The sequence below is a fragment of the Podarcis cretensis genome, assembly GCF_951804945.1.
Source record: "Podarcis cretensis genome assembly, chromosome: 1".
Lineage (NCBI taxonomy): Eukaryota > Metazoa > Chordata > Lepidosauria > Squamata > Lacertidae > Podarcis > Podarcis cretensis.
Window position 1 is genome coordinate 13,553,771 of NC_137170.1, and position 15,256 is coordinate 13,569,026.

General features: G+C 47.6%; 1 protein-coding gene across 7 annotated transcripts in view; it reads right to left on the minus strand.

Moving 5' to 3' along the window:
- INF2 (inverted formin 2) overlaps positions 1-15,256 on the minus strand; it is a 70,134-nt gene that overhangs the window by 20,618 nt on the left and 34,260 nt on the right. For 5 of the 7 annotated variants that reach the window (XR_013840668.1, XR_013840669.1, XM_079983719.1 and 2 more), the window contains exons 2-9: positions 13,169-13,577; positions 10,654-10,769; positions 9,133-9,292; positions 7,069-7,102; positions 5,407-5,548; positions 4,025-4,166; positions 1,465-2,427; positions 534-679 (exon numbers count right to left, since the gene is read on the minus strand). Coding sequence is in view for 3 of the 7 variants with exons in the window: in XM_079983719.1 (XP_079839845.1) it covers positions 534-679; positions 1,465-2,427; positions 4,025-4,166; positions 5,407-5,548; positions 7,069-7,102; positions 9,133-9,292; positions 10,654-10,769; positions 13,169-13,562 (2,097 nt within the window). In the remaining 4 variants the exon portion in view is untranslated. The remainder of the gene's footprint in view (positions 1-533; positions 680-1,464; positions 2,428-4,024; positions 4,167-5,406; positions 5,549-7,068; positions 7,103-9,132; positions 9,293-10,653; positions 10,770-13,168; positions 13,578-15,256) is intronic. The other 2 variants (XR_013840667.1, XR_013840670.1) reach the window with 2 other exon arrangements.

Consider the following 15,256-nt stretch of genomic DNA (forward strand, 5'->3'; position numbering starts at 1 on the left):
GGTTTGTTTAGTCTGAAAAAGAGGAGACTGAAAGGAGTTATGATAGCCATCTTCAAATATCTCAAGGGCTGTCACATGGAGGATGGAGCGAGCTTGTTTTCTCCTGCTCTGGAGGGTAGGACTCGAACCAATGGCTTCAAGTTACAAGGAAGGAGATTCCGACTCAACACCAGGAAGAAATTTCTGAGAGTAAGAGCTGTTTGTCAGTGGAACGGTCTCCCTCAGGAGATGGTGGACTCTCCTTCTTTGGAGGTTTTGAAGCAGAGGTTAGATGGCCATCTGTCAGGGACGCTTTAGTTCATATTCCTGCTTTGTAGGGGGTTGGGCTAGATGACCCTTGGGTCCCTTCCAACTCTATAATTCTATCATTCTATGATAGAACAGAAGCACCATTCCTCCCCAACTTCAAGCTTCCTTGCCTGGTCTTCTAAAGGAGATTCTCCATCATCACAGGCGAATGGCTATCTGCAAGGCAGTCTTATTGGTATGACTGGGACAGACTGCGCAGTTATCCAGATGGATCATTGTCTTACCTCCTTCGGTTCCACCTTCACCGGGGCTGCCTGTTTCTCCTTGGGCTTCGTTTGTGGGAAGCAAAACAATTGCTCTATGCTCGTGTAGTCCGGCTCAATGGTCTCCTCGCTACTGCTTGTCACGGAAGCCCACATAGAGTGTCCGTCTACAAGACACAAGGCATTATGGCAGCTGGCACACAACAATTTCTCCTTGCATATATCCCCTTGAAATGATGCACTGCAGGAAAATTATTAGATATTGGATGCAAAAAAGAAAAAGAAAATAGGACAGTAGAAAATGAAAAAGTTGATGGCATTGAAGTCTTTAAGATGCCACAGGACTAGTGTAAAGTTGGACTGGATTACGGAGGCCCTCTCCAGGTGTCCTTTCTATCGTGCATCAATGATAAGCTGTACTCTTTATAGTCTTGGGTGGCAGTTATTTGCTGCCCCATGTTCAATACTGTTTGGGGGAAAACGTTCTCAGAAAGAATCTGCATGGCCGTGGCTGCAATCCATCAATTTGCATTAAAAAGAAATCTCAGCAGGAGAGCCAACGATACTAAAATTGATGACGAGATATGAAAAAGAGACAGCCAAATACTTTTTTTTTTTTTTACAAACACGTCAAAATAGCAGCATTCTAGAGCATATAAATAAATATACCAAGTTCAAGCCAGGCATCATGGCAGCTCGAAATCCTATCAGGACAAGGTGGCCACATGCAGCTGTCGAAATGACAGGGAGGAAAGTGAGGCATACATCTTTGGGGAGAGAGTTCCATAGCACTGGGGCCACCACTGAGAAGACCCTACTGGCTATGCTTCAGAAGGAGCTGGCGTGTGGAAAAGGACCTGCAAGGAGGACCTTAACTTGAAGGTAGGCTTGCATGGGGAGAGAATTTGCGCTGGCGACAAAGCGAAGGGGACGTGGCGTTGGCACAACTTACCTCTCACCACGTTGGAGGGCAGCTTCTGCCAGTTCAGCTTCTTCATCCTTAGCGTCGGAGTCTTCACCCTCTTGTGGAAGGGCCTGTTGTACCCAAGCGGGACCTCGACACGGGCAACCACAATTTCATCCACGTTGCCTGCGAGGGGTGGAGGCGGTGGCACACCTCCCATGCCAGGGAGCGGAGGAGGGGGCGGCACACCTCCCATGCCAGGGAGCGGGGGAGGGGGCGGCACACCTCCCATGCCAGGGAGCGGAGGAGGGGGCAGCACACCTCCCATGCCAGGGAGCGGGGGAGGGGGTGGCACACCTCCTATGCCAGGGAGCGGGGGCGGTGGAGGAATCCCAGTCATACCAGGCAGAGGGGGTGGAGGAGGTGGCATGCCTGGGAGTGGGGGCGGTGGCGGGATGGCTGTCATGCCAGGCAGAGGGGGAGGAGGGGGAGGGACCCCTGCCATGCCAGGCAGAGGGGGAGCTGGAGGTGGCGCGTTTATCATGCCTGGGAGTGGGGGTGGTGGAGGAATCGCTGCCATGCCAGGCAGAGGCGGAGGAGGGGGAGGGACCCCCGCCATGCCAGGCAGAGGGGGAGCTGGAGGTGGCGGTGGTGGCAGCTGTTGTGATGCCATGCTGGCTGTTCCAGGAAGCGGAGGGGGAGGTGGTGGCAGTAGAGGGACACTCGATGGAGCAGAGTTTTGCCCAGGCAATGCCGAGCAGGTCAGTAACTGGGATGGTGTAACACTCTCAGACACATTTGGAGCCTCTGGGTTGGGTGGGCCACCGGAAGAGCAAGTCGTGGGAAGAGGACATTTCTGGCAGGCGTTTGGAAGACCCTCAGAAGCTTCATTGGTCTGAGTGCTCTCATTCACTTTGTTGGGGCCTCGCCGGGAGTCTGGACTTCTTTTCTTTGGCCTCTTCTTGACGGACAGCAGCCTCTCCATGACTTCTTCCACGGTGTTGCCTTGTACTGCAATGAAGGGGAGAAGATCTGAGGCATCCTTAGAACCAGTTCAAAGCCTCTTTCTGCACAAACAGCAACTATTACTACTACGCCTACTATTGCAGAACAAGGGATACCCAGTCCAATGGCTGATAGAGGGAACTTTTGGGGTGGCTGTAGAAAACCACTCTATCAAAAATGATGGACAGGTCCCCTGGCTTTATTAGAGGTGCTTTGGGTTGGTGGTTTCCAAATGATGATGTTACCCTGCACCCTGCCGGAAGCTCTGCCATTCCTTCATGAGAATATAAATGATGGGTATCACAGGGGTTTGTTAGATGCACTTTCTGTTCAGATGACAGCTAGACACAACTTTCTTTGCCATGGAATGTAGGAAGGCAGACCAATAGATAGTCTGCCTCCTTGTTGCCCTTCTGCTGGCTTTGGGGAAGTGACTGCTTTCTAACAAAAGGGCTGATACCCTGTCATTCTTATTGTAATTATCTGCATGTGTCACATTTATAGAATTAAAACTATATATGAATACAATATATATATTAATTTTAATAATAATAATAAATAATAATAATAATAAATTTTATTTATATCCTGCCCTCCCCAGCCAAAGCTGGGCTCAGGGCAGCCAACAACACTAAGAAAGTGCAACATAAAAACATTATAAAAATTAATTAAAATCAAAATTGATGACAACCATAAACTAAAGTTTTGTAAAGATTGCCAAAGGAGGGAGTCAGGCTGCGCCCTGACCAAAAGCCTGGTGGAACAGCTCTGTCTTGCAGGCCCTGCGGAAAGATGTCAATTTTGTATTTATATACAGTTTTAATTCTATAATTAAAAAAAAAAAAATGATTTCCCTACCACCACCATTTTTTAAAGCTGTTTCTATTTTATCTGTAAGCTGTCTTTAGCCTCTGTTAGGGAAAAGGACATTATAAATATAAATATGCAGGGAAATGTTTCCCCTGTAGAATGTTTCCCTTTGTAGAATATCCTTTTTAAAATAGAAATAGTCCTAAACCAGAAACAATATTCTCAACATTCCCAGTGTCGAAGCAGTGATTCTTCAACATCAACTTTGTTGGGCTGGTCATGTTGTTCGGATGCCTGATTATCGTCTTCCAAAGCAACTACTTATTCACAGCTCAAGAATGGAAAGCAAAATACCGGTGGACAACAAAAGAGGTTTAAAGATGCTCTCAAGGCAAATGTAAAAAAAGGTAGTATAAACACCAAAAACTGGGAAACACTGGCCTGTGAGCTCTCCAATTGGAGAACAGCCTTTACCAAAGGTGTCATGGACTTTGAAGAAGCACAAACTCAGGGCAAAAGGGAGAAATGTGCCAAGAGAAAGGCATGTTTGGCAAACCCTCACCGTGACCAACTCCTGCCCAGAAACCATGTCCCCACCATGGAAGGACGTGTGGATCCAGAATTGGCCTCCACAGTCACTTACGGACTCAGTGTTAAAACTGTGTTCATGGAAGACAATCTTATTCAACTATGAGTGATCGCCAAAGAATAAGAAGAAGATGACGACGACGATGACAACAACACAAAGACAGTACTGAGGCTGCATCATAGGTTACAGTGAGCTTCCACTTACTGTCATTTGCAAGCAAGATGGCTCTGCTTACTAGGATTTCTAAGGATTCCCACAGCAACAGGCTGGAGCGATGGGAAGGTTCGAGATGCAAGAGGCTCTGGAGAATGGACAGCAGTTGGATGGAGGCTGGAAAACTGCTCACCTGAAACAAAAAGCAGCCACCACAAGTTAAGCTTTCCAGATCGTAAGTCATTGTTACATGGCAGGGGTGCCCATCCGGCCATTAAAACCTATGGTGTTGTAAGCCCAGGGTTGTCAAGTTATTCCTTGCTGGTGCTGGATATAAGGGCCGAGCCAAATTTCCCAGCTGTGGAAGCAGGCACAGGATACGTGCGGGCAAATTCTTGTGTGCATGTATGACAGAGGGCATCTCTGCACGAGGGATGTATAAACCTCAGGATAAATGGGCACCTTGCTCACAAACCTCCATGGTGCAGTGTGACTGTGAATGAAACCAAGGATCGCATTCTATATCACATCCAATATTCATGGAGGACAAGGCTAGATGGTTACCTGCCACCTTCAGGATCTGAAGCACCATGCATAATGGTGGCAGAAGACTGTTGCTCTCACACCTTGTTTGTACGCTTCCCAAAGGCATCTGGCTGTCCACTGTGGCAAGGGGATGCTGGGCTCCACAGCCCCTAGGTTTGGCCCAGCATGACTCGTTGCATCTTCTAACTTCTGTTGCAGCTGTTTCTGTTTTGACTAAGCTTCCCCTCTCCTGGCTCTTTCATTGCATATATTTAGGCATCAGGCAAAAACATTCCTCTTCTCCCAGTCCTTTGGCTAATTAAACAATCTATGGCCTTTTAAACAGTTTGTGTGGGGGGGTCATTTGTCTGTTATTATGGCGTGCATTTTTGTGTTTTTATATTGCAAACTGCCCCATGATCCTCAGATGAAGGGCAGTATAGATATTTAATAATAATAATAACAGTAATAATTGATATGGTTGTTTTAATGGGTTTCATTTGTTTATTGCTTATTGCTTTATATCCGATATTTATTAGGTTTAATGGATACTTGTTATAGCGGTACCTCTAGATGCGAACGGGATCCGTTCCAGAGCCCCGTTCGCATCTAGAAGCAAACGTAACCAGCGACAGCACGTCTGCGCACGCATGCGTCGCTTTTCGCCACTTCTGCGCATGCACATGACATCATTTTGAGCATCTGCGCATGCGCAAGCAGCAAAACCCAGAAGTAACGCGCTCCGTTACTTACAGGTTGCCACGGAGAACAACTGGAATGCACTCATCCTGAAGCACATTCAACCCAAGGTATGACTGTATTAGCTATTTGGAAAAGGGGGGGGGGGACAGAACAGGAATGTTCTAAAAATGTTTAAAGCTGCATTTAAAAATAAGACCCCCACTCACTTTGTTAAACAGGGATGAGAAAACCTCTTGATGGTTGCTCATGTCAATCCCATCGCATATCCTCAGCAATTCCTCGTCGTCCTCGGACTTGGCCTCCTCAAACGTTTCACACTGGATAAGCAAGTCCTCATCCTCTATATCTCTGTAGAGACCCGCAACAGTAGATATTTGCAAAACCCTCTGTTAAAAAAACTGAGCTCATTTTGAGTTACATACAGGTATGAGAGGGTGTCCCCAAATCTCAACCAGTTCCTGCTCTCCTTAATACAAGCATCTATACTGAGAAGGTGAAATACACATATTTAGGGAAACCTCTTTATATTTTAAGTCTCCTGAAACATTTTTTGAGGGCGGGTCAATTTGCAAATCAGAGAATCCTGTGGCTTTTCTTAGTAGCAGTGCCCTTGGTTGGGGCCATAGCTGTCAACTTTCAGATTTGAAAATAAGGGATCAGCAGCCTCACCTGTCCCGGGGACAGTCTATGGGATATCTAACAATCCAGGATAGCAGCGGGAAATGGCACTGGAATAAGGGAATTTCGCGCAAAAAAAGGGAAGGTTGACAGCTATGGTTGGGGCACAGCTACCCTCCAGACACCAGCATCACTGGTATTTACCTGGATGGGAATGCAGGTGGTGGTAAGGTTGGGGCCAATGCAGCTATGCTGGCAGGACTGCCACTGCCAATCCATCTCTCCACCCAGTGCAGCTGTATGACTCTGACCTCATCACTGCCCTGTTTCAACCCAGTTCTGGTAAGCCATTGCTACACTAGGGTCAGGAGGGCAAACCCATGGCTCTGCCTCATTACAAGTGCCGCTAGTGTCCTTTTCCATTAAAATGCACCCATGGACCAAAAATAAATGAGAAGAAGGAATAAATGGGGGTTTCCTACTGGTGGGTGTAGCTAGAGACATTTATGGATCAAATCCTGGCTCAATAACCTTGGATACTGTTAACTACTGATTCTCATTATGTATGAACTGGGAACTGCAGTTAATGGCTTCCAAACGAGCTAGAATTTGAACTGGGAACTGCAGTTAATGGCTTCCAAACGAGCTAGAATTTGGAAGTAGTTTATTAAGCCAGTGCTTCATCATGAAAACTGGGCCACCCGCCTAGAGAAATTGTCTCAACCTAGGTCAGCTGGGACTGGAGTTGCTTGGCTGGAGTATGAAGAAATCCTAGGTGGTCACAGGAGAATCTGATGGGTTTGGAAAAAGCATGCTTCTAGACCTCATGGTAGCAAAAATCAAACTGAAAATGCATACCTATATTGTCATTATTTGCAAGGAAAAGATTGAGGGGTCTTAGAAAAATGATGGAGATGGTAAAAATCTCCAACACGCTCCAGTGTTATTAGTCATTTTGACTAGGGGGGAAATTCCTTCCGGGATCTAAATACGGCGATCCATCAGTCCCTAAATGTGAGCACAGCACAGCTGTTTCAAAGGAAATGTAATGGTGGTACAAGTCTATTCAAGCCCGAATCTCTTGATGCATAGGTCTGTCATGCAAAGTGGTTGGAGCTAGACAGAAATAACCGCAGACATAATGGCTGGCCTGAAGATTTGTACCGACAAGGGAATGATCATCCTGAAATGATGTGCTGCTGCAAAATAAATCTCAATGGATATAGTCAGAAAGGTAATAAATGACTCACCTCAGCTTGGTTAAAATATCCAGCAACTGAAGACCTGGAAGGAGCGAATTAAAAATGTGTTGAAGAGTGGTCTAATGGACCCAAGATTTCACTGACATAAAAGAACACAATCACTAGCAAATAGGGCTGGGCGATATATCAATATATTGTCCAAATCCAGTTTGAAGTCCATATTGTGATATTGGTTTCATAATATTTGACCTTGCAGTATATTGCGAATCTTTTTTTTTTTTAATTATATATATTTTTTATCACCATTTCCAAAATCAAATTCAAATATACATTTCCACTATTAATATCTTTCTTTATAATAAAACATTCAATGATTTCCCTTCTTCCCCTTCCCTGGTTCCTTTGATTTTTCCCATTATTCCTGCATATTCTTATACAGTATATCCATTTAGTTTGATTTCTCCCCTTATTCTTCCTTTATTACATATTTTACTGTTGAATTTACCTTAATACTGCTGGCGTTTTCACATGTTTACAGTTATTTTCTAAATACGCCACAATTTTCCCCACTCTACTTTTATACTTGATCTACTTGCTCCCTTATTTTACTTGTTAGGCCTGCAAACTTTGAATATTCTATCATTTTTTATCGCCAATCCTCCTTATTAGGGACCTCACTCACAGACACGTGACTGTGTGCTATGCATAAATAAAGATAAGGGACAAACCACAAAGCCAGCCAATGCCTTAACATGGCTATTTCCTTATTTCAGACATTGTGATAGACCAGTATATTGCAATGTTTAGATGGTGATATATCATGATGTTAAAACCAGGTTGTGCCCAGCCCTACTAACAAACTTATTCTATTTATTTAAATCTCACCCTTCCTCACAAAGGAGCCCAGTGTAGCAAACAGCAAGAATAAAAGGTAAAGGTAAAGGGACCCCTGACCATTAGGTCCAGTCGTGACCTAAAAGGCAGGAGCCGGAACACTGAAGACCTGATTCCTAACACTATGCGGAATGCGTCTCCTGGTCCCAACCTGTTTATGCGCCAAAACCAGAACCTTGAACATAGTCTGGTAGCTAATTACAGTCAAACCTCAGAACTCAAAAGGCTCTGGCGCTGAACATTTCAGTTCTCGAACACCAAAAACCCGGAAGTAAACATTCTGATTTCTGAACGTTCCTCAGAACTCGAACGTCTGACGTGGCTTCCGCTTGAGTGCAAGAAGCTCTTGCAAGCAATCGGAAGCCGTGCCTTGGAACTCGAACATTTCAGAAGTTGAACGATCTTCCGGAACAGGTTACGTTCGAGTTCCGAGGTTTGATTGTATCAGATGATGGAAGAGGGTAAGGGGAGCCTTTTCTGAAACAGCCATGCCCTAGAAACTGCCATGCAACATACAGAAAGAAAATCACAAACTAGAAGTTAAACAAGGGGGTGGGGGCTCAGTTCTCACTGAGAGCCAGGGTGGTTCAGTAGAGGAAAGGTGCACCAAGGCATGTGCCTCAACATTCAAATGCTCAAAAGGCAGATGGCGACAGGGATGCACATGGAAGGCTCCACTCTAAATGTCAGAGTATTTTCCTTGCTCACAGTTACACATAGAATCAGCTATATATCTTGGGTATATGACTAAAAAGGTAAAGGGACCCCTGACTGTTAGGTCCAGTCGCGGACGACTCTGGGGTTGTGGCGCTTATCTTGCTTTTACTGGTCGAGGGAGCCGGCGTACAGCTTCGGGTCATGTGGCCAGCATAACTAAGCTGCTTCTGGTGAACCAGAGCAGTGCACGAAAACGCCGTTTACCTTCCTGCCGGAGTGGTAACTGTTTATCTACTTGCACTTCGTGCTTTCAAACTGCTAGGTTGGCAGGAGCTGGGACTGAGCAACGGGAGCTCACCCTGTCGTGGGGATTCGAACTGCCGATCTTCTGATTGGCCCTAGGCTCTGTGGTTTAACCCACAGCACTACCTGCGTCCCTTCTGTATATGACTAGTCTATATATACCTAGACCACAGCATCCTAGAACGCCAGTCTGGATCAAGGAATGGCTCTGTCATTGACGTTGCATCATGTTCTAGGTTTCCAGATTGCCATCCTTACCAATGAACTCATTGCGGAGCTGCATCCGAGCTCTCAGTTCTTCCGTCCCCAGGATGACCGCATTGATGGCACTTAAGAGGGTTATCATGTAGGGCACATTGTCGGTGGTCGAGAGCTCATTCATGATGACGCTGAAGCGGTACTGTTGGTTCTTCACCGTCTGTGACATAGAAATCGCTTCAAAATCAAGAGCAACACGGGAAGCTGCTTGCATCAAAACTGCCCAGACCCTTTGGACATCAAGCCCAGAACCACCTACTTTTGACTGTCAAGGGCTCTCCAGAATCACAGAAGGGTTTTCTTCCCCATCAACTGCCCTTCATGGAGATGCTAATGACCAACTGTGGGATTTCCCCCTTGCAGAGTAAGTGCTTTACAACTTAGCTATAGTCTCTTAATAAAACAGCTGAACACAGGAAGCTGCTTTAAACTGAGTCAGGCAATTGGTTCTTTCTAGCTCAAAACTGTCAACTGTACACTGGCTGGCAGTGGCTCTCCAGCAGGCAGGAGATAAGTAACTATACAGCCTTTGGAAGACACCTGAAGGCAGCCCTGTATAGGGAACTTCTTAACATTTAATGCTTTACAGTGGAACCTCGGAAGCCAAACACCTGTATACTTCAAAGGTTTTGGCTCCTGAATGATCAGAAACCGGAAGTGACTGTTCCAGTTTTCAAATTATTTCCGGAAGCCGAACATCCGGCGCAGCTTCTGCAGCTTCCGATTGGCTGCAGGACGTTCCTGCAGCCAATCGGAAGCCGCGCCTTGGAAGTCAAATGTTTTGGAAGTCGAATGGACTTCTCGAACGGATTCCGTTCAAATTCTAAGGTACATCTGTATTATGTTTTTGTACATGCTGCCTGGGGAAACCAAGTCGGCTGGGTTAATATTAACATTAATATCAACACTGATATTGATATTGATATTGATATTAATATTAATATTGAACCTCTGCATGCAAAGCATATGCCCTACTAGATAAGCTACAGCTCTCCCCATATTGTTCTATATGAAGAGCCTACATATGTAGATACACAGGCAGCTGCCTTATACAGAGTCAGACCATTGGTCCATCTCATTGCTGCCTACACTGACAGGCACCAGCTCTCCAGGGTTTTGGGCAGGAGATATTCCAGGGTTTTGGGCAGTAGATATTCCCAGCCTTACCTGGTGGTGCTGGAGATTGAAGCTGGGACCTTATGCATGCAAGGGGTGCTACAGCCCTTCCCCTACTACTACTACTACTACTACTACTACTACCACCACCACTACTACTATTACTACTACTTTCCCACTACTAAATCTCATTATTATTATTTATTTACATTTGCCAGGTAAGCCACTTTCAAAGCGGCCAATCCACCCATCCCTATGAGATGCTGCGGAATTCCTGGAGGCCTCCAGTTAGTCGCTGTGGGAAACAAAACACTAGAGTAGATAACCTTTGATCTGATTCAGCAGAGCATTTTCATACATGTGTGTACATTGTGTCCTTAACAATACATCTGACTTTCTGCTTGCCTTGTAATGATCCAGGGCGTCCAACGCCAGAGCATGACCATCCACTGAGTAAATGCAGAGAGCAGCCAGGAGTTCAAACGCTTGTTTCTTGACCATGACGTTCGAGGTGTCAAGTGCTGCAGAGACAGAGGGACCGAGGTCAGCAATGAGGGTACTTCTAACCTATGGTGACCAGATTTTTTTCAATGAATCCGGGGACACTTTTTTTTTTTTTTTAAGTTGAATAGCAACAGGGAGTCAGTAGTGGGAACGATAAGGCAAAAGACCCTGGGCCCAAGCACACATGCATATTGTATAAAGGTGCAAAGCCCTTCTTTCGCACCCTGTAAAACATAAATGCACAGAGTTTTTTAAAAACTGGGCAATGGTGCGCCGCCCACCCACGACTCCCGAGCCTTCCCTGATCTCCTGCCCCCTTCCTCCTTTGTTTTGACTGATCGGGGGAGGCTCGCGAGTCACGTGCGGGTGGCAGTTGCCTGGTTTTCTAAAAAAACTCTGCACATTTACGTTTCACAGGCTGCAAAAGAAGGGCTTTGTACCTTGCCTGGCAGAGAAACCACGTGCCTTGTGCCCCTTCTGGGCAGCGCCCGCCCACCCGTGACTCCCAAGCCTCCCCTGATCTGTCAAAACAAAAGGGGCAGGAGATCTGTACCACCGGACGTCCCTGGTTCCCCTTCGGCAGTGGTGGCGGCAGCGAGCAGCTCCTAAGCCAGCCAGAGCCAACTGCGCTACCAGGCTGGCTCCGGGCTGCTGAGGCTGCCACTGCCACGTTTCCCGGGGACAGATTTGCAAATCTGGGGACATTCCAGGGACGGAGTTTGTCCAAGGACAGGTTTGCAAATCCGGGGACTGTCCCCGGGAATCGGGGATGTCTGGTAACCCTAGTCTAACCTCGAGACAACCACTTAGGAAATGGCTTGGTTCAGGAAGGCACAAATCCCACCTGCTTGTGCCCCTGCTCAGTTTGGTTGCATACTTCCAGTGCTTTTTTTTCTGGGGGTGCCCCTAAACATGCATGCCCCTAAACATTTTGTGAATCTAACGGGAAAATAAACTAAAAAAATTAAAATTCTAAGTTTCTTCTCTAGCACGGTGAACCGTCAGTTCCGTTGCTACCCCCAATGGCGGCCTCATTTCCCCTCACAGTGTTTCCTGAGTCTCAGACGGAAGCGAGTGTTTAATGTGTGGAGCAGTGTGGAATGTGGATGCATGGTGTTTTACGGATGAAAGTTGGGCCTCATTGAAGGGCAGTATTTCAATATGAGTAGGAAAATTACTATAATGGAGATTTTCTTGAGTAAAGAAAGTCCAGTAAACCTGAAGGAGCGTCTCCACCCCCATCGTTCTGCCCAGACACTGAGGTCCAGCTCCGAGGGCCTTCTGGCAGTTCCCTAACTGCGAGAAGTGAGGTTACAGGGAACCAGGCAGAGGGCCTTCTTGGTAGTGGCGCCTGCCCTGTGGTACGCCCTCCCATCAGATGTTAAAGAAATAAACAACCATCTGACGTTTAGAAGACGTCTGAAGGCAGCCCTGTTTAGGGAAGTTTTTAATGACTTATGTTTTATTGTATTTTTTATCTTTTGTTGGAAGCCACCCAGAGTGGTTGGGGAAACCCAGCCAGATGGGCGGGGTATAAATAAATAAATTATGATTATTAAAATGAGAGTACCCCTAAACATTTTTTTTAAAGAAAAAATCACTGCGTATTTCTAAATATTTTATTTATTGTCTAGGTCAGGGGTCAGCAAACTTTTTCAGCAGGGGGCCGGTCAACAGTCCTTCAGACCTAGTGGGGGACCGGACTATATTTTGAAGGGAAAAAATTTAACAAATTCCTATGCCCCACAAATAACCCAGAGATGCATTTTAAATAAAAGCACGCGTTCTACTCATGTAAAAACACCAGGCAGGCCCCACAAATAACCCAGAGATGCATTTTAAATAAAAGGACACATTCTACTCATGTAAAAACACGCAGATTCCCAGACCGTCCGTGGGGCAGATTTAGAATGTGATTGGGCCGGATCAGGCCCCCGGGCCTTAGTTTGTCCTACCCATGGTCTAGGTCTACTTTTGTTGCATTGCAACGACATGTTTTAGGTAAAGGGTAAAGGGACCCCTGACCATTAGGTCCAGTCATGACCGACTCTAGGGTTGCGGCGCTCATCTCGCTTTATTGGCTGAGGGAGCCGGCGTACAGCTTCTGGGTCATGTGGCCAGCATGACTAAGCCACTTCTGGCGAACCAGAGCAGCGCACGGAAACGCCGTTTACCTTCCCGCCAGCGCGGTACCTATTTATCTACTTGCACGTTGACGTGCTTTCGAACTGCTAGGTTGGCAGGAGCAGGGACCGAGCAATGGGAGCTCACCCTGTCGTGGGGATTCGAACTGCCGACCTTCTGATCGGCAAGTCCTAGGCTCTGTGGTTTAACCCACAGTGCCACCCGCGTCCCACTACATGTTTTGTGTGCCTGCAAACACTGTGTGGAATGAACGAGGGAAACATTCTCTCACCTTGGGAGAGTTTCCTGACGTAGCCTTCATTGCTCACGATGTACTCAATGCCCTTCTGAGAGTTCATGACTGCTCGCACGCAGTTGATGCAAGTTAGCTGCAACAGGGCATCCGAGATCCTGGAGACCCCCCTCCCGGAAAGCCTGTCCAGGGCCTCAAGCAGGAGATCCAGTCCGCAGAGCTCCAGGAACTGGACCATCCAGCCATCGTCGCTGCTCTCCAGCCGCTTCTTGAGCCCTGAGTAGTTCACCACGGATGGGATCTGCAGGAGGCGAATGCACAGCTCCGGCTCTGCGTTTTCCAGGTTGGCCTCCGTCTGATCGGAGTCCTGAGAACCCAGCTTCTCCTTCAAGGCAGCCCATTTCTTCTGCACACCTTCCTTCTTGAGAGACATGTTGGCTGGTGACTCCTAAAAGTGGGAGAAAGGGAGAAGCTCAGGCATTTACCATATTTATTGTTGGTTTATTTACCGTATTTTTCGTTCCATAGGACGCTTTGCCTCATAGGACGCACCTACTTTTTTTTGGGGGGGGGGAAATAAAGGAAATTTCCCCCCCTTTATTTCCCCCCCAAAACCAGGTCGGGGAACAGTGGGATGGCAGCGCTGCGCCTCCCCGCTGTCCCCTGAGCTTGTGGGGCTGGCCGATGTGTGTCCGGCGCACGGGGCACTCTGCTTCAGGGCGCCACGCGCGCCGGGCGGCAGGCTGCTATCCGCAGCGTGGGGAGCCCTGTGGGGAACTCCTGCAGGGCTCCCCACGCTGCGGATGTCTGTCCGGCGCGCGGGGCGCTCTGCTTCAGGGTGCCTCGCCTGCCGGGCGGCAGGCTGCTATCCGCAGCGTGGGGAGCCCTGTGGGGAACTTGCGGACACCTGCGCGAAGCACGGGGCGTCCTCCAAAGGGCGCCCCTTGCTCCGCGCTGCAGGCTGCCGCCCGCAAGCCTTGCGCTCCCGGGGGCAGTTCCCCCGGGCACACAAGGCTTGTGGATAGCTTCCTGGAGCCTGGAGAGCGAGAGGTGTCGGTGCGCACCTATGCCTCTCGCTCTCCAGGCTTCAGCGAAAGCCTGCATTCGCCCCATAGGACGCACACACATTTCCCCTTCATTTTTGGAGGGGAAAAAGTGCGTCCTATAGGGCGAAAAATACGGTACTTAAATATCCATAAACTGCACTTCTATATAACTCATCTCAAGGCGGCACCACAGACTATAAAACACCGCATTACAATAAGGGATTGGATGGCCATTGGCCATGGAAGCTTTAGATTCCTGCATTGCAGAAGGGGTTGGACTAGATGACCCATGGGGTCCCCCTTCCAACTCTACAATTCTAAAAATGTCAGACACATCAGCAAGAGATGGTTGGCAAAGAATCTCAGGTGCAAAAAGCCAGTCTGAATAATAACAGTTCTTGGAATACGAGTAGAGATGGCTGCTGCTGAACCTCTAGTGGCAAGGAGTTCCACAGGGCAGGTGCTGTCCCGCTGGAGGTTCAGCCCCTGATGACGCTCAGCCAAACCTCAGGGGCATGGGGGAACCGCAAAAAGTGCCTCAACTTTCAAAACGTTGACAGCTTTCAGATAAAACTCAGCGGCTGCTGCAAAAGCCTCTCCCCTACAACACAGACGTGTCACCACAAAGGAATGTGCTGGACTTCCAGTTTCTCTCTGCAGAGCCTTATCCATGCGATCAAGCTCCTGTACTGCAGCCAACACACTTCAAATCCACCGACTGGGTTACCAAACAACTCAACAGAAGTCTTCAAAAAGTGCCTGGGGTGTGTGTGGAGGGGGGGGCGGGCCAGAAACTCCCTATTTGTGCAGCAAGCACTACGTGGAATGCAGTGGTGCAATCCTCAGGCACACCTACTGGCTGCGATGTCAAATGAGCAACAAATGAGTCTAGGACAGGGGTCAGCAAACTTTTTCAGTAGGGGGCCGGTCCACTGTCCCTCAGACCTTGTGGGGGGCCGGACTATGTTTTGAAGGGGGGGGGGGAAATGAACAAATTCCTATGCTCCACAAATCACCCAAAGACACATTTTAAATAAAAGCACACATTCTACTCATGTAAAAAGACGCTGTCTGAGGGTCA